The sequence below is a fragment of the Tasmannia lanceolata genome, unplaced genomic scaffold (genome assembly GCF_043159265.1).
Source record: "Tasmannia lanceolata isolate RefF3 unplaced genomic scaffold, GAP_Taslan_0.1 ptg000005l, whole genome shotgun sequence".
In the NCBI taxonomy this organism is placed as follows: Eukaryota; Viridiplantae; Streptophyta; class Magnoliopsida; order Canellales; family Winteraceae; genus Tasmannia; species Tasmannia lanceolata.
In genome coordinates, this window is record NW_027518682.1 from 6,240,170 (window position 1) to 6,266,557 (window position 26,388).

At 37.4% G+C, this 26,388-nt stretch overlaps 1 protein-coding gene across 2 annotated transcripts; it reads left to right on the plus strand.

The window, feature by feature from the left end:
• LOC143877251 (protein VASCULAR ASSOCIATED DEATH 1, chloroplastic-like) lies at positions 1 to 24,122 on the plus strand. Of its 2 annotated transcripts, XM_077379201.1 has the most exons (19): positions 4 to 442; positions 821 to 880; positions 2,746 to 2,796; positions 3,667 to 3,732; positions 6,325 to 6,420; positions 6,625 to 6,726; positions 11,634 to 11,734; positions 11,816 to 11,991; positions 12,206 to 12,246; positions 12,370 to 12,457; positions 12,618 to 12,704; positions 12,831 to 12,885; positions 14,914 to 14,980; positions 16,977 to 17,073; positions 18,135 to 18,196; positions 18,306 to 18,351; positions 18,656 to 18,969; positions 23,488 to 23,763; positions 23,858 to 24,122. In XM_077379201.1, the coding sequence occupies exons 1-18, from the start codon at positions 239 to 241 to the stop codon at positions 23,743 to 23,745; spliced, it is 1,971 nt and encodes a 656-aa protein (XP_077235316.1). In that variant the 5' UTR covers positions 4 to 238; the 3' UTR covers positions 23,746 to 23,763; positions 23,858 to 24,122. The 2 variants fall into 2 exon arrangements, with proteins under 2 accessions (XP_077235317.1, XP_077235316.1); XM_077379202.1 differs by lacking the exons at positions 23,488 to 23,763; positions 23,858 to 24,122 and having other exon boundaries at positions 1 to 442; positions 18,119 to 18,196; positions 18,656 to 18,806.
• Positions 24,123 to 26,388: the final 2,266 nt, after the last annotated feature.

The following is a 26,388-nucleotide window of genomic DNA, read 5'->3' on the forward strand; positions in this document are numbered from 1 at the left end:
CTCTCTATTACGAACCGACCATTTTCTTGTTCGTTTCGCAATTTTCAAACCGTTGAGGAATGCCTTTATTTGGTAAAACGAAAGGACAACCCCCTCTCTCTCTCTCAAGCTTTCAAGGCCTACGCCATTTAAACGTCGCCCTTGAGTCTTCCAAAGTCCAACAACCCTAAACCCCACTCCCCACTCTCTCTCTCTCTCTCTCTCTCTCTCTCTCTCTGTGAAACCCTAGATTTCTGCCATGGCCGTATCTGCTTCAAGTAAGGAGAAGAGCGAACTACCGCCGTCTGTAGAGCCATCTCCTTCTCTCTCCTCTTCCAAACCCGATCCTGATCCCTGTTCCGATTCCTCTTCCAGTATTTCTGTCTCTGGAATTTCGGCAAATGGCGATCCCTCCGACCGTAACGATCAGGCCGAATCATCTCCCAAAGATGTTGAGATCCAGGTTTGATCTATGAATTCTCTGCGTTTTTTGTTTAAATTTTCTGGAGATTGCATTGAAATTAAGGGACGATTGTCTGTTTATTATGGCTCTGTTCATTTAAGATTATGACAACCGATTGCGAATTCCAATCTGATTAATGGACTCAAAATTACTTTTTTAAATTTGAGTCCATTAATCGGTTTAGCACTCACAATCGGTTGTCATAATCTTAAACGAACAGGGCCTAAATTATTGGTATATTTTTTAAAGGTTCTGCTAACGAGGGCACTCGTTAAGGTAATTCAGTTTCCAATGCACCTTACCGAGGGCACTCGTTATCAAAACCCTTTTTTTAATTTTACAATAACCTTTGTTTGTGTTTGATGTCTTGTTTTGTAGTCTGCAGCCTATTTAAAAAGCGAAGAGTACCGTCTCTTGTTTCATCTCCCACCAGAGGAAGTAAGCCTCATTCAATTTTTGATATACGGAATTTTTATTTTTTTTTCATTTCATCTTTTACTGTTTGGAGACATTCACTGTCATTTGCTTGCCCTAAAATTATCTGTGTGCTTAAATTGGAATTCCATTAAAAGACATTCAATGCAATTTAAATTTGGCGTCGGTTTGCATTGTTGTTGAATAATGAATGCAATTGATTAATCCGTTTCATTTTGGGAGCTCTTATTTGAAATGGGTTTTTATGCATCAACTTTCTCATGGATCTTTGCATCCGAAAGTTTTTGTTTGCTTTCTGCACTTTCTGATCTCTCCAGGGTTAATGTGTATCAGCCTCTTCTCCCCTTGGTCCAGATTGACCTTGTGTACTCTTTATTTCTTTCCATCTCTTTGAAGCCTGGTCAACAATAAAATAATAGCAGACAAAGAAGGAAAATACTAACAAATAATTATAATTCTTGGAAGCAAAGTGACATACATATAATACCCTAACACCCTACATAACTGTCCGTTTGGACACTTATCTTCATGACATGCTTTCATAGTTTCATCGTTGTGATAACACCTTTTCTTTTCCTTTTGCAACTATTTATACACACAACTGTTTGTAGTTTCAAAACTCCCCCGCGTCGTCGCTGACTACCCTGAGTCGACTACCTTTTACCTTGGTCTCATTCTTGTCTGAGTCCGTAATTAGAAAGTCAATCAAAACTCTTTTGACTCTTCCAAGTTATGGCTGACTCAACTGATTACTCGATCACACCGCTTTGGCCGTGTTTTGACCCACATCCGCATTTTTAAACACTGTCATATATAAATAGTGACCTTTGTTTGAATTGAGTAAGTTGTGCAGTGTTTCACACGAGAATTTATTGATCTAGAGGTTCTTAAGTGACGTTTTTGTTCTTGAATTTTTGAGTCATGGATCCTCTTAGTTTTGCTAAAGCATAAAACTAGATTCTCTACTACAATAATTCATAACTACTTACAAAAAAAGTTTGTTCCTTACTCAAACACACCAAGTATGTTTGCTTGCAATGTTCTTGAAGCTGTTTAGGGCATAGGCCTTTAGCGTGCCTCAAAATGAGGTTCAAAGACTTGTGCCCCATGAGAAAATTTCTATGCATGATATCTTTGTTGCATATGCATCGATTGAGAGACATTCACATGTGGATGCATCTCACACTTTGACTGCACATTGTTAAACCCGAACCAAGTGATGTGGTGATACCATTAGGGATATTTTTTCCTTAATATCTTTGAGTCATAGGCATTAATTGAGAGAAATGTATATGGGGATGCACCTCTTTACCCATTTCAGTGAATCCCTCTGATTGTGCCATATAAATTTGCCAGCATAAAGACATCTACACAACATTTTCGAAGCTTGAAAAGTTGTGAAATTCGATGCATAGTACTTCTATGTCAATCCTCCCTAAATTCGTCTAAAATGGTTTAGCTTTTCTGTGTCCTAGCTAATTTATTTTTGGATAATACATGAGGTTGTGATGTGAATTTTATTTGCATCTAACAGTGAAACATGTTTTGTCTATTTGTCGCTGTTCATTTGGCGTCTTATTCTTTCTTGTCAATTTCTTGCTATGATATTTAATGAAACTTATTCTATTTGCTGTAGTTAAATGATTTCTTTCTTTTGATAATTTCTCCAGCTAGATATTTTTCCTAGTTATTCATTTTTTTTTCTTTTTTTTGCAAGATCTAGCCTTAGTGAAGCTATTTTCTTTTCATGCATAACTTAAAAATTGGGCCTTCCAGGAGAATATGCATAACCTGTCCTAATGAGGACTTGACAATGAATGGTTCATAACTTAACAATGAATGGTTCATCCTTGTCCTCATATAAACAGGTCCTTGTCCAAGATTTCAATTGTGCCTTCCAAGAGAATATCCTTCTTCAGGTAAACAATGTTCCGCTTAGATGTTTGAGTAATCGGCTTTAATTTTGAAGTTCTTCAGATAATGCAGCACTCTAGTTCATTCACTTACATATTTTCTTTCATCCTTTTTTTTTCTTCTGAATGTAAATATCGCTCGCTCCTATGTTCTTAGCAAGGAAAATGGCATTGCCATCTCCCCTTGCTAAGGGATTTGAGGACATTGGCTGGATTTTGGGGTTGTCTCCCATTCCTTGATGTGAACCCTTTATGTTTTTACCCTTCTTATTAATACAATTTCTTACTCATTAAAAGAAAAATGAATGTGCATGATGATTCACCTCAGCGAGGATTTTTCTGTCTTAGTAATAAAATTTGTTATTCAAACTTGCACAGTGATTCATCTTAGCAAGGATTTCTTGGGTGATTTCATTTTCTAAAACTCCAAGAATTTGGCCCTCTCTGGTTGCCACCAAAATGGGTCTTTATTTGCAAATAAGATTATTTCCGTTTAATGTTATTTCCAAATGGGACATTAAGGTCTCTTTGGAAGCCATTAACTATATCATTTCTTGAACTATTATAACCATTTATTGAAAATAAATATAGTTTACTTCAAAACCATTTGTGTATAAGATTATTTTTATACTTATCCAAAGAGACCCCGAATCTTCACCTTTAGGTCTTAAGGGCTTGTAATCTGTGGTGGCATTGTTGAAAGTTATGGTTGGCTCTGTCTTTTATAGGTTTCCAAAGGGACCCTTAATCTACTCCTTTAGGTCTTAAGCCATGAGTCTTCACCTTTAGGTCTTCAGGGCTTGTAATCTGTCATGGCATATGCTGTTGAAAGTTATGGTTGGCTTTGTCTTCTCTAATTTGACTTGTAATTTACAGGGTCATATGTACTTATTTGTTCATCATGTCTGCTTCTATTCAAACATATTTGGATTTGAGACAAAGGTATGGATAAATCTTTTCATATTTTTTTCTTTTTTCATGTTGGATCCTTAGATCTTGGTAAAGACTAATTTATGCTACGCATTTACGACATGCTATTACTTTTATCTTTTTCTGGTTCCTTTCTATATCACTTTTATCTTTTTCCGGTTTCTTCCATATTTGTTGATATCTTTGCAGTACATGATTCTTATTAGAAGAGTTAGAACTTGATCTTTCTCGGAGTTTATTCTGCATGGTAACATTTGCTTGAAACTTGGAAGTGAAACATGTTACAATTTGCTTTCGGTATAGGGGTTGAGAATTATAATATGACAACATTTACTTGCTATACTGCAAACTATACACTCCTGAATTCCAGCAATGCTTTTTTGTGCAACTTAGTTTTGATGAGAATGGATCAGTACTTGACATTAAGAATTTTTCTAATCTCTACTGTAACTAAATCTATTCCCATCAATTTGCAATTGTTAACTTGATTTAGTGACATTTATTTACCCTAGATGTTGGGGATGCCCATATCAACCTAAAGCCCACCACTACCCATTACCCTTGGCCCATTACCCGAGCCCAAACACATCACTAATTCAAGTACAAACTTACTGTTTTTGGATAGTGTGGGCTTACTATTTTTAGTAAGTTTGTACTTACTAAAAATAGTGCAGAGTTATTATTTTTAGTAAGTATGAACCTTGGCAAAAGACCCCTCATCCCCATATAAAAAACCTAAAGGAGGAAGCCCTAGGAGAATTTTGACGCTTTGAAGAAAGCTGAAGGATCTGCTAGCCTCAAAGTATTCTCCCTCTTCTCCTCTTCCTTTCACACCTCCACCTGCTATTACTAGTGCTCCCCTTTTCTCCCTTTTTACATCCTACATTCATAATCTTTCTTTCTTATTTCCTACCTTCATATCTCCTCCTTCCTCTTCAACCTTTCCAGTTGGTTTATAAACTGTTCCCCCTTTCCCCTTATCTTTCCCCCCTTGTTCCTCTTTCCCTTTCTCTTGATTTTGATATTTTCTGGATCTTGATCACCTTTTCTTTTCTTTTCTTTTTTGTGGGTAAGCTAGGATCTCATTTTCTTTTCTTGATCTTGATCTTGATGTTTGATCTTTGATCTTTTCTAGATCTTGATCTTCCTTTCTTTCCCTGATCTTAATGGCTTCTTGATCTTGGTCATTTTTTCCCTCATCTCTCCTTATTTTGGCTAAGATCAGTCATTCTTTCCCTCACTCTAGCTTCCTTTCTCCGTTTGGACGCTTCCTGTAGCAGACAATCAAGACATGAAGCCCGGATCGTGACCCCCAGGGGCATGGTTCCAATCATCTCTATCTTTGCAGCACATTCTTCAAACACTTTCTACTCGAAAACTTTCACATCACCCTTACAACTCGTACCTGATCATTCTCTAACCCTTGTCACTTGATTACCTACCCAGTTCCATCCATCCACGATTACTTCCATACTCCGTTAATCTTTTTTTGGGCCGTAGTTATTTTTTTATAGATCTGATTTCTGTGACAAATTTGTGTTAAGATGTGATTTTATTCATTAGTTAGTTGATATCTTTGGATTATTGTATGCAACTTGTTTGGGATGAACCAATTTCTTTTGATGAATTAACTCTAAGTTCAAATTTCATTGAATACCCCAGCTGAATTTGATTATAATGCTTTGTTTAACCCGTTCTGGGATTGTATGTTGCTGTTGCTATTGATCTGTACCCTCATTTTATGCTTCTAAATTCTCTGAAGTCTACTTGCAAACCCTAGGTTTGCATTAATACTGATAAATATTCAATACTATTTAAAAGAACTTGACACGGAAGCGATCCGGGTAGAATCAACACTAGTGAGGACAACTTTGAGTGAAATGGAGAACTAGAGTTTGAAATAATTTTCATGTGCCAAGGGATAGCCATGCAAATAATTTAATTGATGGAAATGGAAATGAATGTCTTTCTACAACGAATATAAAAGATGAAGCCACCACTTTTATGGAAATCTAATGATTCTAGCAGAAGAAACAATTTATTTGGCAAAGGATGTATTACGGGAAGTGTGTGCTATGATTAAGGGATGATGAGGTGGCACGTTGTTTGACTCGTGTTCAGTCGTTTTATGCAAGCATCTGAGCGATGATCTTTGTACGGAGCACCTTCAAATGATAGTGGTGATAGTGCAGACAATTGTCTCGAAGGCCAAGGAAGCTCATCCAAGGCTTTCTTTGGAGATGTACATTCCTTAGTTATGCAAGTCAGTTTTGAATTTCAACAGGAGAATACATATTTCATGCACTGTCAGGTGCTCTTATCACTGCTATTTTCTATGCCTCTTTAATGATGATCTCCTTTTCGTATTACACAAGCTACTTGGGAGGAAAAAAGCATAGCTACAGATTGTGACTAAAAGACTTTGAGAGGGCTTGTATAGATTTCATACTCATACTTCTTTTGGATTTTATTTGTAAACTGTATGATAAGTGATATGGTACAAACAAACACTGAAGCCTCTATTGGTTGTCTGAACTTGTTGGACGCTTTTTATGCCAATGTTAACCGTACACAAGTCAATGTTAACATAAGTTTGTACTGCAGAAAACAATCCCTTTTCATGAAGTAACATGTGTACGGAAAGCAAAAACAGCAGGAATCTTCCCTAATGCCATAGAAATTGTGTCTGGAGGTAAAAAGGTAATTTTTTATTTCAGACTTTTCAGTATTCATGCATGTGAATGTTACCCTCCACCCCAAGAGAGAGAAAAAACTTTAGCTGTAAATTGTCTGGGGTTTTCGTGAAACTGGGTGATCGTCTGTTAGTTTTATGTGTTATATTATGATCTAATTTAGACTTACGAGATTGTCTGCTATATTTTGTTCCACATCTTGATCTGGCAGTACTTCTTTGCATCATTTTTGTCCCGTGATGAAGCTTACCGGCTCATTGTCGATGGATGGTCACAACATAGTACTAGTGATAAAGCTCTCCTAGATCGTCAGGTTTGATCTTTACTCATAGATATTACAGTTACAGATGGCCAAGTATCTATATTGATTTATGATTTCTCGCCGTTACTCGTAGATATTACATATGGCCAAGTATCTATATTGATTTATGATTTCTTGCCGTATAAATTGAAATAAGGATTTTAAGTAAAAGATTTTTAAAACTTAATTTTATGGTTCTTCTAAATTTAATTTGGTGTCTATAGATTTGGTTGCTTATGCATATGAAGAATGATGACGAGATTAACGTTTCTCATTGTTTATCCATAATGCTTTGTAGGCATTTGGAACTTCTTATAAAATCCCTGGTTTGAGAAATTGTCAGATTCACTAAGAAATTGCCCTAGTCAACCCTTAGTGATCGGAAACCTCTGTTCCCACTTTGAAATCTCATTGCTATCCCGACTTCTGCTTATGAGCCTCTTGCTTCTACCACCAACTATTGCAACCATGACCATGACCAACTTTGACTCGATCGATTTTTAATAATTGTTTAGTTTTAGTTTTAGTCCATGATACCCAATACGAAAACACATACGGACACAGACACATGAACGGAGATATGACTCAGTATTTTCGAATATGTAGGATATATATTCAGAAACGTGTACCCGTGCCATGAGAGAAGATACAAGTCATTTATAAATAAAATATCATAAAACATAACTAGATTTAACTTAGACAATGAAATTACCATTCCAAGAAAAAAAAACTTAGGCAATGAAATTAGTTATAAATTTATGCGTACATAAAGTCATAATTGTGAATATATGGCACTAACAAGCAAAAAACATGATAGTTAATTTAAATAGAGCGGCATATGTTTATAACAAGACATTTATTTGACGAGCAAAAGTATACATTGTATTCCTGAAGCATCCGATTATCGTGTCGTATCAGAAACAATACATTAGGCTTTTAGAAGTTTCCACGTATGATAGGTTTTAGTGTTTCCATGTCTTGTGATCCTCATGTTTCTAATGGATTTACTAAATAAGTTAATTACTTAATTTATATATTGTTTACTACTATACTTACATATTTTAAAATCTTCAATGTATACAAATTCTCCGTATGGAGAGGCACTCCCACATTTTGAATTTGAGCATCTCTAGTTTTACTATTCACCTAAACATGGTCGTTATTTGTGAAATTAAGAGTCAATCTTCCTTTTGGAAAAGGGCATCTCAAGACATGGATCATCGTTTCTTCTTCATTCTTACTTTTCAGTCTCCCCATGCATGATTCAATAAATTCAACTCAATTGTCATCAAGTTTGGATTTCGGAGAAGCCATGGGATTACTCTGTATTTGTATGAATGTAGAATGGCAATAGTGACTCTAGGAGTATACATGGATGACATTGTGGTTACTGGAATAAGCAAAGGAAAATTGATGAGATTGAGAGGTAACTACATGATAATGTACATACCAAAGATTTAGGACTTTTACATTATTTTCTTGGGATTGATGTGACAAGATCAAACATTTGCATCAGTCTGTCTGAAAGAATGTTAGTGATCTTCTGTCTGAGATTGGTATGCTAGGGGCCAAATCTTATCGCCACCCTTATGCCATGTTTGGTTGCTCAAACGTGAGAGATCATATCATCGGGCGTTTGAAACGCCGACGATCTTCCAAAGAATTGCCCAAAGCATGTTTGGTTGCCATTTTGCATTGAAACTCCCTCTGATCACCGGACATCGTCCATGCATCATTATTGCCTTTTTTCCTACGTGGCGGCAATGTTCCCTCCTCTAATGTTCTCCCCAAATTTCACCATTTTGGTGGAATTTGGGTGGAAGAAGAGGAGAGAAGATTCTTGTCTTATTCTCTTTTCTCTCTTTGACTCTCTATTTTGGTAATGACACCCCTACATCTTCCGCTAATCTTCTAATACGTCTTCCATGCTTGTCTTCTCCCTCTTGACTTTCTTCTTCCACTAATCTCCTAGCCACATTTGAGCAACCCAATAGAGCAATGATTCCAACATAAATCTGATCGAGGATAGGGGAAAATTGTTTGAAGATCCTGATCGATATCCTTGACTTGTTCGAAAACTTACATATTTCACAACTACACACTAGCGTTGTCGTTCAATTCATGTGAAGTCCTATTGTGTATCATTGGGAAGCTATTCTACATATTCTAACGCATCTTAATGAGCACCTGGAAAAAGACCTGTGTTCAAGAGAAAGAATCACTTCAATGTGGAAAGTTTTCCAGATGTAGATTTAGTGGGATCACCTTTAGACAGGCGGTCAACTATTGACATTTGTACATTCGTTGGAGGAAATATATGGAATCTAGTAACTTGGTGCGGAAAGAAATAAAATATAGTTGCTCAATCCAGTACGGATAGGACATCGAACAATGGCTCGCACAATGTGTGAGCTAATATGGCTAAAGCATAGTTGCCGAAGTGGAAAGTATGTGCGGGAAGCGAAAGTAGGTCGTGAGGGGTCTAGAAAAGAGAAAACGCGGGAAGAAAAAAAGATCTAAAGTAAAGTAAAGAGGAAACATGTATAAAATGTCATCAAAAGTCAACATAATGAGTGTAATAAGCCTCAATTAGAAGCGAATAAGAAGTGTATAGAAAGAGATAGGGTTATAGTATGTTAGGGAGGAAGGATTAATGTAGTTTATTAGAGTTGCAAGTTGTAAAGAGAACTTTGCAGTTTATTAGAATTACAGGTCATAAGTTTAATTTGAAACTTAAGTCGTTTTTTTAACTTTCAAGTTCTCATTTTTTAAAACACTCCTTTGGAATTATCAAAAGGAGAAAAATACTCCTTTAGGAAAAAATAATCACACTAATAAGAAGCATACTCTTAATTAAGATTAAGCACATGGGAAGCATGTTTCCCTTAAATTTGGGAAGCGAGAAGAATTTTGCTTCCGAAGTGAGCTTCCATGGAAGTGATCTTCCCACCCTACTAGGAGGCTTCTGGTAACAGTGGGCTAAAGACTGATGGAAGAGCTGGGTTTCAAGATTCCTCAACTTATGAAGATGCATTGTGACAATCAAACTGCAATATTCATTTCACCCAATCCTATGTTCTATTAAAGGACTAAGCACATAGAAGTTGATTGTAATTTTTTTCGTAAAAAGGTTGTCAATAAAGTGATTTCTACACCGTATGTAAAGTCCAAGCATCAGATGCCATGCATATTTACAAAGGCTCACGCATGAAGTCAATTTGGAAGTATTTGTTCCAACTTCCAAGTTCGACATGAATGACGTTTATTCACCATCTTGAATGGGAGTGTTAAGATAACTCCCAACATAATTAGGCTGATTGAGTTTCCTTTATGTGTATAATTTATAGGGTCTTTCGTTGGATGGCCCTAAGGGATCTATTGTAATCTTGTTAATTGGAGTATTATATAAGCACTTAGATTGTGGGGGTGGAGAGCTAACTAACCCACAATTTTTGTGCTCTCCTCTCCTCTCCTCTCTTCTTCGCTTCTCGTCTTCTTGCTCCTTTTCTTCTATTCTTTCTTTATCTTCTCTACATCATGAGGGTAGACTTACAACCAGTGTTTAAAAACGCGGATACAACACGGAACGCGGCCAAAGAAAATCCTTGTCGACTCGGTGCGGACGCGGCCAATAATGTGGTTGAGGCGGCCAAGTCATATGAGTTGTAATTTTTTTTTTTTAAAAAAATAAATAAAATAAAGACAAAAAATATAGAGATGAGGTATATTCTCCCCCTATTTACTTGAGACAGCCCCCTCTAGTGCAAAAGAGTAGTCATAAATAAACTAGAAGGGGTTGTCCCAAGTTAAAAATTGTGACAAGTATGTCACTTCCCAAAGATTTAAATGAACAGGGGTTAAAGAGGCATGATAAAATAGCTCTGGTGTATTTCCCGAAGTTCCTTCCACGGATTTCATAAAAAAATGAAATAAAGGGTCAAATATATCACTTCTCTTATTGGTTGATTAGTGAAAGCACATGTAGCCATGCTAGCTCATGATTTAGCCTGCCTTTATAGCTATCCAGCAGTAGCGTGTGCAGCACATAAATAAATGAAAATAAGGCATGAGATATCTGCCCCTTTTGTTTACTTGGGACAGCCCCATTTAATATATTTATAGCTATTCATTTACATTAGAGGGGCTATCCCAAGTAAAAAAGGGCTGAATAAATCATTTCCCTTAAAAAATTCAATTCCCGCCTATATTTTTTCAACTTTTGAGTCCCACATATGACATGATAGCATGGCATGATCCAACGGCTCATATCTCTGGCATCTCTAAGCATTAGGAAAGAGAAAAAGTGAAACAACCTTTTCCTCTTTGAAACATCTTCGTTTCAATGTGAAAACAACCAACGAAACCAGGCGGTGAAAAGATATTTTCGTTAAGCAGCGGTGGAAGGCATTTGTTCTGAATCATATTTTCGTTAAGCAGCGGTGGAAGGCATTTGTTCTGAATCAACTCTCTGCACATGAAATCTAGTTTTTTTCTTTTTTTCTGAATCTTTCTCGTTCGACATGACTCGGACTCGGCCGAGTCTGTGACTCCTTGACGCGGCCACCACCATTCCGAGTCGACTCGGCCGAGTTCCGAGCCGAGTCAACGAGTTTTTAAACACTGCTTACAACATTGACAGGATGAAAGGAATTGACTCGCGTTGCTTATCAATTTACAATAATCAATATTTTTCTCAAGGTGATCATTATTAGGCTATACTTTCCTTCTTAAATGCAAACTTCATTATGAAAAAAAACCTCATTATTAAATATTCTGATTTCTACTTGGTCTAAAGGTCTTTTGGAAAACATTTCCCTTCCTTTTTGTTGTTTATGTTTTCCAATAACTTATATTCTTCAGGTTCTAGATTTTGATTCTTAAATGCCATTGTCAGTTTTTAATGGGCTTTTCTGCTTCAGGAGTCAAAATCTGATACAAGCAGCCAAGATAACTTGGTTGATTTATCAGAAAGACTGAAGAACATCAAACAGCCAAATAATGATTTGTATCTTGTTGACAGGTATTAGTCAATTCTATTTTCATTCTCTATTTCTTATATTGAGATTTACCTTGGAAATTGATTTAGATGTCCTTGAATCAGGAATAAGGATGCTTATCTTTCAGAAGAACGCAAGCCATTATCCAATGGTGAAAACGACATCAGCATATCAGCAAGGCTTTCAGAAGTACAAGAGAATGGGAGAGTAGAAAATGCTGAGTGTTTGTCTCATGGGGAGTCTTTTACTTGGAATATGGAGGATGTTTATGCCCCTCAGGGTTAGTTGACTCCTAACTTTACTCTTGGACTATGAATGCTATTATATGATCTCCAGATAGTTTAACAACTTGATGTCATTCACTATTGCCCTTCAATGAAAGACTGTCAGTGGCATTCTTTCTAGAGTTGAGTGCTTTTTTCTGTATCTTCTCCATCTATCAAGTTTATGCCATTTCCTCAGTTTGACAATTTTGTAACATATTTGCTGGGCAGTACCTGAATGCTATACAATGGTTGCTGAGTCGAAGTTTCTGGTAAAGTGACATTCTTTGGTACTAAATATAGTGTGATTTGTGCTCAATTTCTGTTAATGATTTCCTTGATCGCATTATGTCTTACGACATGCTTTAATCCAAAATTTCAATGAATGGTGAAAGACTCGGGTAGAGACGCTCTTCAGTCTCTTTTTCTCAGATGGTGCCATTGATTTTTTTGAAGCATTTCATACAAGATGTGGTGACAAAGGTAAGTTTTTACCTTATTGAGAAGTTTTTTGTTCAAAATTAGTAGCTAGTCACGCTAACAATTACCTTGATGACTAAAGTGACATATGCTGCAATGAGTTTATTCAATATCATGCTTTAAACATTTTTTCTCCTATATACTATGCTGTTATATCTTTCAGATTTTCAGTGCACTCAATGGTACAAGGACAAGAAATTTGGACATGCCCGTGATGTGTCATTTCAGCATCCAATCAAAATATATTTTGGTAGTGTATCGTTGTGATTTTTCTGTGCATGATAATTACAGAGATGGATTTATTTTCTCCTACATTATTGGTCATGTTGAAGATTTCACTAGATCTCATTTTTGACTTCTCTGAGTTGCATTTAAGGTGCCAGATTTGGCCATTGTCAGGAGGTTCAGAAATTTCGAGTCTACAGAAACAGGTACCAAAGTAGTTCTTTTGCCCTTTGTCGCTCATTAATATATATTGCCAGTCACCTTATGATGTTACACTCTGTTTAAAGTGCTGCTTCTTAGTAAGATGTCATCGGGCATCCAAAATCAAACTAATAGAGTGTTAGCCGAGTGATTGGACAGAAGTTGGAATGCCCTTGTCAGAATGCAATTTCCACACTTTCTGATCTCATTGGAGTCGAGGAGCATGGGTTTAAAAAGATAGATATTGCTCTATAAGTCAACTAACGTACCAAGTGTAGTTGTTGGGAGGGGAAAAGGTGATAACTATATCTAATTGACATGTTCATGCTAACTGGACATGACATAAGAAGGGGATATGCCTTTTTTTTTTTGAAGGTTAAGAATCGATTGCTGGGGATATGCTTTTGCCAACAAAAAAGGTCTGTTCAATTTGTTAAATATCAAGTAGAGCAAGGAATAGGGATTTCTATTCTAAACCAGTTCATAAGTATTGGTTAGCTTCTGTCTCCCTAATTTGTTATTCAGAACCAAATAGTCGTGGAAATTGATGCTAAAATTTATGGAAAGATTGGTTTAAGAAAGTGGAAGAATGCTTCTCGTTAGAACACCCACTATTCTCATATATAAGCCTAGCATTTGATACTTTTGCATTGAAGTTTGAGAATTGATGATACTCTGTATATTTGATGTACTTGCTAATAATTGTGAGGAACATAAATGGTTAGCAAAATTCACAAAATATAAAATGTGCCAGAGATGCAAATAGAACTTGCATAGCAGATGTTGGAACCCAATTTAGCTCTCTATTCCCAGCTGATTTCTATAGAGTTAGTGGGTTAGTATGGGTAGTGTGATGGCACGGAGCCAGAAATTAGAGATGCAATTGACAGTGCAAATAAGTAACAAAGTCAGATGTAAAGCACCCATGATAGTTCATCAGAGATGGAGGAATACAAATTAGCTATTGAAGGTGTCTTTAAGGGCCCTCTTACTGGATGATACGCATATGCTGACATAAATGGTCGTCGGAGGGTATTGAAATTCACAATTATCATTGGTGGTGCATATATTGGAATGCAATGGACAAATGAGAACCATCCACCACGCAGGACTTTTCAACTTCTTGTCGTTGTAGTATATTGAAAGTCCTAATATGTTTGAATAAACAACCATCGACATTGTCTTTTATTCTTTTTTTCATAAATGACGTTTGTCAATTGTCAGATAGAATTCAAATTGAAGCATGCTTTATTATTATTATTATTATTTGAATGGCATTATTATTACGGAAAAGTGTTTCTGCGCTCGAGCGCATATAGCTTATCTGCGTTCGAGTGCATAAAACAGCAGTGGGCCCACATTTTTGGGAGGATCCAAAGCATTCATTTGATGGGCCCTATCATAGATAGGGTGTATACCAAAAATCAGCTCCATTGGATCATCTTAGGGTGTGTCCCTTTGTGGAGGGAAAAATGGACAAATACTGTTTGTCCACAAATCTCCCCCTTTTTTCCCTCCACAAATGAAAGGGTTAGGATGATCCAATGGAGCTGATTTTTGGTACACACCCTATCTATGATAGGGCACGTCAAATGAATGCTTTGGATCCCCAAAAAAATGTGGGGCCACCCTGTTTCTGCACTCGAGCACATATAAGCTTATCTGCGCTCGAGTGCAGAACAGTAAGCGCTTATTATTATTGTTTTTGTTGTTGTCAAAGAGCCGTTGATATCCATGGTGGTTTGTGCACCAAATTTTGTCAACGATGCCTTCAGTGATTCTATATCCATCTTCCTTGATTATCTTGGCTTTTGGAATGCATTTAATTGCAAATTGCTTTACTTAATAAGTGAACATCCCTTGCCCAAAGCCATTCAAAAAAAAGAAAAAAAGAACATTCCTTCTCAATAGGGTAGTAATGTATCAGGAATTTGCCTTTCTATGCCAAGAAATTTTTATTAAGGTTTGTTTTGAAATTGCTGGACATGTGATGATTAGTCCATTGATATATTGAATCATTCATTGTCTACCAGCCATTTGGTGATCGAGACATCACAACAAATTAATGATGTGCCGTATGGGGATTACTTTCGTGTCCAGGTATAATATTTAAAGCCCAAACACTATTATAGTTGTTTGACATCTATGAATTTTTTTGGTAGGTAATCTGGATTGAACCCGACATCTATGAAAATTTTAATGTCGTTAAATTATTTACTGCCATAGAGATTTGAAATATTTAATTATTGAAGAACAATACAAAGACACGCTTTTGCAACATGGTTTCTTTCTTGGAAATAGGTTTCTTCTTAACTCTGTCTGAAATATTGCAAATAAGTATCATGGAGTCACGTAAAACATGGGTATTGCATATTTGTGCAAATATTCTTGTTTCATAAACAATGTGTGCATGCGTGTGTGGCGTATGTTGAGAGATCAGGGTTGCTGATGTAGGATTGATGAGGGAAAATTGATGCAAGACTGTGGATAGCATTTAAAGAGGCTAGGATTGTGGTCAAGTTGAGAGATTAGGGTTTGAAGGAATAAGGGAAAGGTTTTGTGGTGGCCGATTGGGATGGGACTGTTAAGGGAGAGGTTTTATGGTGGCCAATTGGGATGGGACTGATTTCTTTAGGGTTTGGGTGGTTTTCTTTGATTTAGATAAAGATCAAGGAAGAGGCAAGGCCATGGTTTCTTGGCTATGCCTAGGCTAGGGATTTAGATTAGGAAGGTGGTAGGGATCATGGTAGTGATCGGCAAACAACAGATTAAGCTAAATGAAGTCAAGAAACGGAAATAAAGAAGATGAACTAAAAAAGCGTAGGAAGGAAAAGAACCTATAATCACTCTAGGGTTCCTAGGAATCTCTCCTAGGTATGAAGCATGTCACTCCAAAGTGCATGATGGCTGCAAAGGTCTATAATTTCTATTCATCATAATCATCATTATGGCCATAGGCCGACAATATATATAGAACTACTATCCTAGGAAGCTCACTTTGCATGGGAGCTCCTTATTCCTACTAGGTAGACTTGAATCTCATCCCATGACTTCAGTAACTACTAAATAACTATTTATTGTGGCTGTGGGTTTGTAGGAGTCCTTTTGAACTACTTCTTGCCACTTGGACAAAAGAACTAACTAGGACTATTGATAACTAATAACTATTAAATAACTTCAGTAAAACAAGGACTCTTAAAGAAAAGTCCATATGTCTCGAGGACTCTAAAACCTATGAATTGCTTCTCTTTCCAATCTTGTCGTAAGGTATAGGTCAGCCCTCTTGAATAACTTTAGTGTGTTAAATGAATTAAAAGGTAAAGGAACTAAATGCTGCCAGGACGTTGGTGGCCCATAACTAAGGAACATCCCATGTGGGCCCCACACCATCTTCATCATGCCAAATCAGAATTTGGGCTTTGGAATTCGGTCTTAGTGTCTCTTTTGATATGAACTTGTGGGGACCTATCAGAAGATGCAACCATGTGAGATTTTCTATTTTGAACTTGTGGGTAGCCTGTTGAAAGGTTGAGTGGTGATATAATCTGCAAAGTTTTGGTTGTATTTTGTTCTGTTACGGATGTATGGTGTACCTTTTTTCTCTTCTTGTCTTTAAATGTTTTGAATAATGTGTATTGTTCTAATAGAACAATTGTCTTTCTTCATTGTTCGGATTTCGAAATATTTTAAATAACTGTGGGTTCACTCATAAGTTTATTTCATGTGATATTTCGGGATTGGTTGTTTGGGTTGTTGGCTGTTTGGATACTCTCATATAGTTAATACTCTTCCTGAAGTATACCCTTCCTGATGACTTTTGAGTCAGGACCAAAGTTCACACTCATTAGAAATCCCCTTATCTTCTGAATTTAAGGTTGATTTCCATTTGTTTAGCTCAGCAATCACTTTTACTATGTGCATTAGTTTATGCCTTTATCAAATACCTGATGTAACAATAGGTCTTCTAAAGATTCATCTCTTTTTCCCACCACAATATTAGCTAAAGCACTTCATTCTATTAGAAGAGTTTGCTCCCTTGGAAAAATATCATTATTTACGGCTGATGTTGTGTTTCTTTGGCAACTTTGTGTCTCAGGGAATTTGGGATGTAGAGCAAGATAATAATGAAGAAAACAGTTGTGTTGTGCGGGTATATGTAAACGTGGCATTTTCAAGGAAAACCATGTGGAAAGGTATATCTCTTTGCATCTTAAGGTTTAAGAATCATATTTAGTTCACATCGTAAGGCTTACGAGTCATTATGGAGAAATATTATGTACTTTATTTGTGGGTTCTGTAACAGTAAAAGATCTCATTTTAAGTACAAATGCATTTTTCTTCAAAATATTTTTTACAATTAGGATACTTCCCAATTTAACACATCAAACTCTCTTCACCCCCTTAAAGAGTGGCATCTGAGTTGGCAAAAACATGAAGAGCATATGTTAAATCCATTATGGCACAATCTTTGCTAACATCAGCTTCCCTTATACTGCTTTCAAGCCTGCTGTTAACATAACCGTGGGCCAAGAGCTGTTGTTATTGTCGCTTCCGTATCTATGTAATTGTTATGTGTGTGTAGTATGTGTCCAACTAGCAAGACAAGCATTGTCTTGGTTAATATAGACGAGCTCATCAAAAGTTGCCACATCCTTGACGTTGAAAACCAAGAATCGGCTAAGTTGGTTCTCATTCCTTTTTTTTTTCAACATCTTGACGCACAGAACAACGGTTCCATATTTATTACAGAAGCAAAACATTGCAATCTATCCAATTGTGGTTGTTCCTTCTGACCTCATTTATTGATGGGTAAGGGCCCATCATTTTTTCAACACATGTTTTGATAAGGTGAGGCCCATCATTTTACACTCATGTCTAGCATGCGTGGGGTCCACCATTTGCACCTCGTGTTTTGATATGTCAGGGCCCACCATCTCTATCCAAACCCATGCATGTGGTGGGGCCCACTGTTTTACACCCATGAGTCGGCCCACCATCTCCACACAGATGCATAGGGTGGGCCCCACCATTTTAGTGGAATTTTCCATATCTATTTTGTTACATGATGTTTCCTCTTTCCTATTCATTGGATGTCAAGCAAACTTCTATGTGTTTATGTATGCATACCTTTCAAAATTATCGGTTGATGTCTGCTTTTTAATTCTAGCCCTTTTTTTTGTGAAATTGATTTACTATATACATTGCCCTTGAAACATGAAATTGATATTTATTGCCAAGTGGGCAAGCATTGCAGGGAAAATAGAGCAGTCAACAATAGAAGAGTGTCGGGAAGCTTATGCAATTTGGATCGACAATGTAACTTTTTCCATGTCAATCTGATATATCTAATATTTTCTTCAGCTTATCTCCTATACCAAATATGCCTTTTTAGTGAAGCTCATATGAAGTATTAAACTTGTTCCAGGCACGGGAATTGCTAAAGCAGAAGCAGAACGTTGCAAAACTAGAAGGTTTGACTGTTAAAACTTAGGCCCTGTTCCTTTGAGATTGTGACAACCGAGATTGTGAGCCTCAAACCTACTATCGGACTCAAATTTAAATGTAATTTGAGTCCAATAATAGGTTTTGGGCTCACAATTGGTTGTCATAATCTCAAACGAACAGGCCTTAGGAGTGCATTGTATATGATAATCATTTATGGTAATACCTGAAATAGTATTTACTATGCAGATTGCATTGAACTTTCCTTTTCTTAATCAAAATAATTTCCAGGATCATATCATGATTTATGAACCTTTATGGTAATAAATGCAGGGGTTACAAGTAATGCCACTAATGCAATGCAAAATAATGATGTTGGCTTGAAATGTGTTACAAATCTTGAGGGACCTTCAGAAAGGGTACATGATACAAGAACTCTTACAAGGATTACACATAGGGCATCCGATTCTAAGGATGTTATTCCACATATTGACAATTCTATGAAAGGAGACATGAGTGATGGAACCTCCATGGCATCTTTACTGAGGGAGTCATGGGCTACATTTACTTCGTATCTGAAAAGTCAAAGTCACTTTTCTATATTGGTGTTGGCCATCACATTTGTTGTTATCCTTATCCTAACGCAGGTAAGCAGCTTCCAAAGTCATTTTTATCAGGTTCGAAAGTGTCTGTTGCATATGATTTGTCTTGAGTGTATCCAGATATTGATGCTTATCATGTGATTTAGACCTGGCAAACGGGTGGGTCAGGCCAGGTCAACCCGCGGGTGATGCGGGTGCGGGTCACACGGGTTGGGTCAGGAGATGACCCGCATTTTTGCGGGTCAGAATTTAGGTGACCCGCGCGGCCCGCGGGTGGGACGGGTCAACCCCCGGGTCACCCACAAACAGGGGATATTAATTCTCATGATTTGACCGCACCACTTTTTTCCCATAATTGTCATAACTTTATACATTTTATTGGTATTTTTTTCGTAGTTTTAAAACTTTATAACCTTTTCTAGGTAATTTTTCATTTAAAACTTTATAAGTTTAGCTATTTTACTTTTTTTGTAATGATTACTTTTTTTTTCTTATTTTTGTTTTGCTAGCGACCTTTGACATCTTTGCCATCTATGCGCATCTTTGCAACATGGATGGCCACATGCCGAGAAGTGGCATAGGAGAAGTTTGGTAGCAAATTACTATAAAAAGAAAGAAAGAAGGAAATGTTATCAACACTACTGTTTCTTATGAGCGCACTCTCACTTTATTAAAAGTATGGTATGGCTCACACCATAGGATGATCCAAACCGTCCATTAGATGGGCCATAGCCTAAATAGGTTATGCTCCAAAAATCATTTCCATAGGATGATCCTAACCCTCCAATCTGAATGTTAGAGGGTTGATCCTAACCCTCTATAGATCGGAGGGTTAGAATCAACCAATGGAAATAATTTTGGGGCATAACCTATTTAGGCTATGGCCAATCTAATGGACGGTTTGGATAATCCTATGGTGCAAGCCATACTGTACTTTTTATAAAGTGAGGAGTGCCCTCATCAAAAAACAGTAGTGCTGGTAACATTCTCCAAAAAATAAGGTAAAAATGCGGGTGCCCGCGGGTTGACCCGACCCGACCCGTGTTTTTGCGGGTTGGGTCACCCGCGGGTTAGTTTTTGACGGGTCACTAAAACTCAGACCCGTGCCCGCAAATTTGCGGGTGGGTCGGGTCGACCCGCGGGCACGGATCGCTTTTGCCAGGTCTAATGTGATTTGTTTAACTTTTGCTTTAAATTGAAGCCATGCAAAATACTTGACTATGTTCTTGTTCAAGTAATCTAGAAACTGCCTTCAAGTGTTTGGCATGAATTCACCAAGCCTCAAAACTTAAAGTTGGTAGTTCTGTTGGAATGGTCTGTCTCACAGTTTATTGCGGGATTTCAAAATTTTCAGCATTGCATTTCACCTCTTTATTTAGTTGAATATATGGATCTTTTTGAGCTGCAACATCTCCTTTTTTGTCAGAGTTATCAGAGACTCGTAAAAAAACCTAAACAAAATTTCTGAACTCTTGAAAGCTCTTTCGGTATTGCATTTCACCTTTTGGTCCAGTGGAATTTTCACATGAAACATAACCTATATTTTTTTTCCTATCATATTGAATTTCTTGGCATAAACAGAATAGTCTATGCGCCATTAAAAAAACAGAATAGTCTATAAAAATCATATGTTTTTTTTTTTGAATGGTAACAGAATTCATTAAAAGAAGACTGAGAAGGTCCCCCTTCATTACAAAGACGCACATATATGCCTAGAAAGACAGATACAACCCCACAATATATTAGGGCGGCAAAAAATCAAAAAGCTCTAAAACCTGCTTAGAAACTCCATCTTTGGCTAACTTATCTGCCATAGCGTTAGCAGATCTTCTCACATGCTGGTATATAACCGAGAGCCCTTCCGATAGGTCTTTTATCTCATCAAAGAGATGAAGAAATCTCCACGGAGGAATCAAAGAGCCTCTGAGCCATCTTATAACGTTAAGCGAATCACCCTCTACAATACAACTGCCTAATCTATTCCTTTCCATACTCAGAACGCCTTGGTGAACTGCTCTTACCTCTGCTTCACTCGAATCTGCTGTTCCGATAGGACCAGAAAAAGCCTGAACGACCTCACCGGCACTGTCTCTCAGGACACCACCGATCCCAGTAGGGCCAGGATTACCCAAACTAGAGCCATCGAAATTTAACTTTACTAACCCCTCAGGGGGAGGACGCCAGACCTGAGTAGTAACCATAATATTTTCCTTACTATTGCATACTACACTCCATCCCTCCCACAGATCGAAAGCCGAAACAAATTGGAAAAGCGGAAGAGCCCGAGCCCAAGAGATAGTTAACGCAATGGCCTTGATAAATAAATAATAAGAAGATTTAGCTTTACCTTCAAATACTCTATTATTCCTTTCGATCCACAGAACCCACAATATGGCCATCAATGAAAGCCACCATAAAACCTTTCCTTTTTTCCTCCATGGATTACATGGCCAGCCTTCGAATAATTCTTTAAGAGAGGAGGGAAAAACCCAATTCATTCCAAACCTTGCTAGAATCCTTCCCCATACCTCTCGAGCAACTTTGCAATGGATGAATAAGTGATCTACCGACTCTCCTGATTCAATACACAAGCACAATGGTCAATAATTATCATATTCCTCTTTCTCAGAAAGTCCACCGTTTGGATCCTATTGGCTATCGCTGCCCAGCCAAAGAAACAAACTCTTGGAGGAGCCTTGATTTTCCACACCCTTGCTGCCACTGAATTTTCCTGGTAAGGAATCAGGCTTTTATAAAAAGACTTAACTGAAAAGAATCCGAATGAATCTAAAACCCAAAGCCTTTTATCCACCTCTGTTAAACTTATGTAATTCTGTAAAAATCATATGTTCAAAGAATGAAGAATAATTTTTCAGGTACCTGCAGACTATTATGTTTACTTCAACGATATAATCATATGCATAGACCTGGCTCTCCAGAACCTATAGTATGTGCTATAGCCTTCCTTCACTACTGCGTGAGTTGTATTCTATGTTCTAAAAGGGTGCTGCTATCTATGATACCCATATAAACTGAATAGGCCCATTGTATCATGTCCAATACAATATATTGTATTCTGTGTTCAATAAAATATAATAAATTATGCCTCTTGCTTTTTTTGTTTTTGCGTATGTGCAATTTTTCTTTTGAGTCTTGTGGATTCTAGTAGGCTTTTTTTTTTAAATATTTGTATTTTCTCATGGTATAAGATACCCACTTCCTCTTATCCTGCCCTGGATTTTGGAAAATTTCGAGCCGTATCTCCAATCCCTTATTTGTATCCATATCTGAGTATCATAAACTGTCGTCCCTTGTCTTGAATGTATTATTTAGGGCTAGCCTCTTATTTATCATTGGTATATGTTTTTTGTCATAACGATTTTCAGGCTTTTTCCTTAGTTGTGTGCTCTAATTTTCACAGTAATTAATCCTTGTATAAAGAGCCCTAGGGATCCTCATGAGCTCTTGTAGCAACTTTCCCAGTAATAATATCCTTACTAGGGGTGGTCCTTTCAGAGTTTGCTTCTCAGTCCTTCTGTAAATCAATGAAGTGGGATGTGGTCCTTGCATTCTAAGTTGTGCAGTTTGTCCATGATTATCTATATGTAGGTCGGCTCATGGCCCCTGAATCTTTGTCGCATCCTCCCTGCAAGCTCACCTTTTCTTTATTTAAGGTGTTATTTGAAGTTATTGTTGCCCTAGGCAGGGTACTGCACCAGATTGGAGGTTGGCCGCGTGGTCCTAGGCCTTGTGCCAGCAATGCCCCCTGGTCTCGACCCTTAATAAAGATAATGGCAGCGCCTTTCCCATCACCTATAGGTTTTGGGATAGTTGGCAAGCGCAAAGATCCTATAGTTATGATGTTATTAATGAGAAACTTAGAGGTTCTTATGCGTGCACAAATCTTTCTGTAGAAGTGTCGTATGTAGTGAATCAGCTTTGTCAGTTCATAAGATGAACTCAAGTACGTAATTGATACCCTTTAGAAGATGCTAACTTAGGAGGAGAACCCAACTATAGATCTTTTTCAAGCTGATTTATCTTCCAAAATTGTTTGGCTAAGAAACAAAGCTCATAAGACACTTTTATTTTCAGTTATTATTTGTTAAGAAGACGGGACTCACAGGACTCTCACGGGGGTCTTTCTCTTGGGTGGGAGATATCTCACGACAAATCCATTGTAATTTGTAACAAATAAGATCCATCTCATCTATTCCCATCTTTATCTTCCTTATTACTCTCCATGTATCCCTCCCATTGTGGGATACTTATTTGCGACAATTGCCTCAAATGGAACTTTTCAAGTGTGTTCTCTCACAACTTTCCACATTATTTTTCTTTTTAGTGTTGCGATAATCACATAATAAATTTTCATGTGTGAAATATGATCTAATTGTTCTCTATTTTTATCATTCTGATTGATTTACTGTGTGCACATTATTATCATCCCCCTATTGATGTTGCTGTGAATTTTGGAAATTGCTGTAAATCTGATCTGGTGGTGTAGTTGCAGTTTTCATTCTGATGGGTTTTACAGTTTACACTCCTTTTCATTGCTTGCAGCTGAGCATCATTGTTCTATTAACTAGAGCTCCACAAGTCCATTTAATTTCTCAAGAAAACTTCATGAGTGGTCTGGGTAGCGACCGTTCTGAGGCTATCGCATGGTTGGAGAGACGTATTTACCATCTGAAGGATGAGATGCTCATGGTTGAAGCTCGGCTAGAGAAAATGCACCATGAATATCGATTGTTAAAGACACATCTTCAGGGGCTTGAGCAGATCGACCTTAAGTCGTGTCGAGAATCAAACTGTTCATAATGTGTTATATAATCTCAGGTAAAGTATGAAAAAGAAGCCAATTTAAGCTTAATCTCAGGTAAATTATGAAAAGGAAGAAAATTATAGCTTATGTTTCTTATGAACTTTACAGGGTATAGGTGAAATGAATAAGAGGCTTCTCGCTTCCATTCTGTGTTCTCGTTCTAGATTCTCTCTCTAAAATCCTAACAAACTACCCAGGAGTTCTCTGAGTGGTGAGTTTCAGAAAGCTTTCCGTGCTATTATTTTAGCCGAAAAATAATAATACGAGGGTGCCCAAGGTGGGTATGGATGCATGTTATTTTCTAAGAACGAAGTATGAGTGAAAAAAACTTGTTTATTTTTCCTTTCCTCTTAATTGATGAAATTTAAAAGGCTATTATTTAGAAAATTTCGAGCAAATAAGGGAAGTATTTGAGTGGAACGAGCCAAAATTTAAAAGGCCTTTCCCAACCCAACCAGAGAAAATGCCAACCCAGCCCGAGCCAAAATCCAGTTGAACCCGTCGGGATAGGGTTGAACCTGTCGGGCTCGGGTTGAGCCCAACCCAAGTTCCACCCTTAGTTAATGACCCTGACGAAAGCATTTGAGTGGAACGAGCCTTCTTATCTTCAACACCTGTCTCACTCCTACTTCCATCAGACGGATTCGAAGTCTTTAATTTATGGCTGTGAATACAGAAGCCATGAATTCACAGCCATAAAATAGAGGGTTAGATGTGAGTGGATTTGGCCTAACTGAAATACTTTGGATTGTTGACAAGTGGGTCCGCTTGTTCTATGGGATCATATTTTTCCTCAAAAAATATGTCCATTCATCTTATAAGAACCCCCCACTTAAAGTAGCTTTGTTCTCACGATGCCTTTACCACTTATAAATTGTAATTTAAGAAAGCTAAGGCCCTGTTTGTTTTGGATTCTGAGAATCGATTGTAAACGTAAATTTTAGTCCAATAATCAGTTTTGGACTCCCAATCAGTTCTCAAAATGCAAAATAAACAGGGCCTAAATGATTGTGGTTCTTAGGGTGTTTCTTAACAGCCAAGCACTTTCTGGCCCCCACATGTGCCACATTGGGACTCCAAAGGTGATCACTCCCGTTCACCATAAATGTGCTTGGTGATTGGGTGAGATACAAATGCAATCTAGTAGGGGTGCAATTTGGGTCGGATTGGGTTAAACTTTTGTCAAAAAAATGGATTGCAAACAACCCGAACCCAAGTTGATTATATGGTAAGAGCTCAACTAAAATTCCCAAAAATGGACCCAATCCTACAATCTAGGGTGTGTTTACGAAAAAAAATAAAAAAAAATCCAGGGTGTGTTTGCTGGAGAATCTCTCTAGAGTGAGGGATTCAGTCTCTCTCAGTCACATTATAATTAGGATCAAGTGGAGCCCATTGATGGGTGCGAGCCCCACTTGCTGAATTTTCATCTTGATGAAATCAGCTAGCATCACTTGGCTTCAAAACAAATCCCCTCAATTTGGTCTATTCCCTAGAATGAGGCACGAGGAAAAAGTAAAAAAGCAACTTCATTTCGGTGGAGAGCTTGGACTCAATAATGGTCTTCACACTACCTACAAAACACCTTTAATGCACAAGACAAAACAAAAGCAGGCAACAGGAATCATGAAGAGTTTGCCTTTTCCTAATTCCAACACTCACCTATTACTTCAAAGGTTTTTGGGACAACCCTTTTCAAAAGCAAGGCAAATAACTGCAGAGAATCACAAGAGACTACTAGGAATTCTTTTGAAAAAACATAAAAAAAAAACATAAGAAGAAGAAAAGAAAGTCTTTGTAGTTTTAGTTGGATGAGGAAGATCCAAATCTAATCATTTAATCACGATGCGCCTAATCACATTGGCATTCACAACAATCATGTGCTTTCTTACACTTTAAAGGGAGAGTGTGGCATAGCCCACTTCTCAAAATCGATCATCATTTTATAAAAGGGTGAAAATAATCATATAGTGCCCGAGCATTGCTGTGCCTTGATATTTGATCCAACGACGGTGATCGTCGGATCGAATATATCAAGGGTGGCACCCTGATTACAAGCCGAACACCATATAAAAACTCAATAAAAGGAATCACTTATCATCCACATCTATTGCCAGTGGATCTGATTGGGATCTGTCTAATTTGCAATTCGAGTATCTGTCTAAGATCATGATAGAACGTAGTGTAGATCATTTGTTGAGGGTGGATTGTGTTGATAATGTAGTTTGTAAAAAAAAAAAACTTCGTATATTCACGGAAAGTTTTCAATGAAATCATATTTTAAACTAGCAGTTGTCTTGATGTGTATTTAGTGATGACTCTTGTAGGAGATTCTGACTAGGAAATCAACCTAAGGACCTACCTTGTTCCTTAGAGAAGGCTATATATCTCATAATCGAGTAATAGAAGCAAAGGTACATCGCAGGATATACACTTGGAGGCTTACAGAGCCTAACATAATAACCACATGTGTCATCAGGATCAGGATAAGTGTATAATACTTTAACTTCTATTGAAATAGTCATAAATCACTTAACAGGAAGTGTCAATTGTGCAATCATTGTTCAAAAAAATGGAATATTCACACTAGGCATGATGCACTGAATTTGTGAATAGCCAGACATATGACTAGCCTTATT

Excerpts from the sequence above, each read along its gene's own strand:
- LOC143877251 (XM_077379201.1), top strand. The coding sequence starts at position 239 with ATGGCCGTATCTGCTTCAAGTAAGGAGAAGAGCGAACTACCGCCGTCT. Across the intron at positions 11,735-11,815 it reads GATTTGTATCTTGTTGACAG|GAATAAGGATGCTTATCTTT; the intron begins GTATTAGTCAAT and ends TCCTTGAATCAG. Across the intron at positions 12,247-12,369 it reads TTGCTGAGTCGAAGTTTCTG|ACTCGGGTAGAGACGCTCTT; the intron begins GTAAAGTGACAT and ends GAATGGTGAAAG.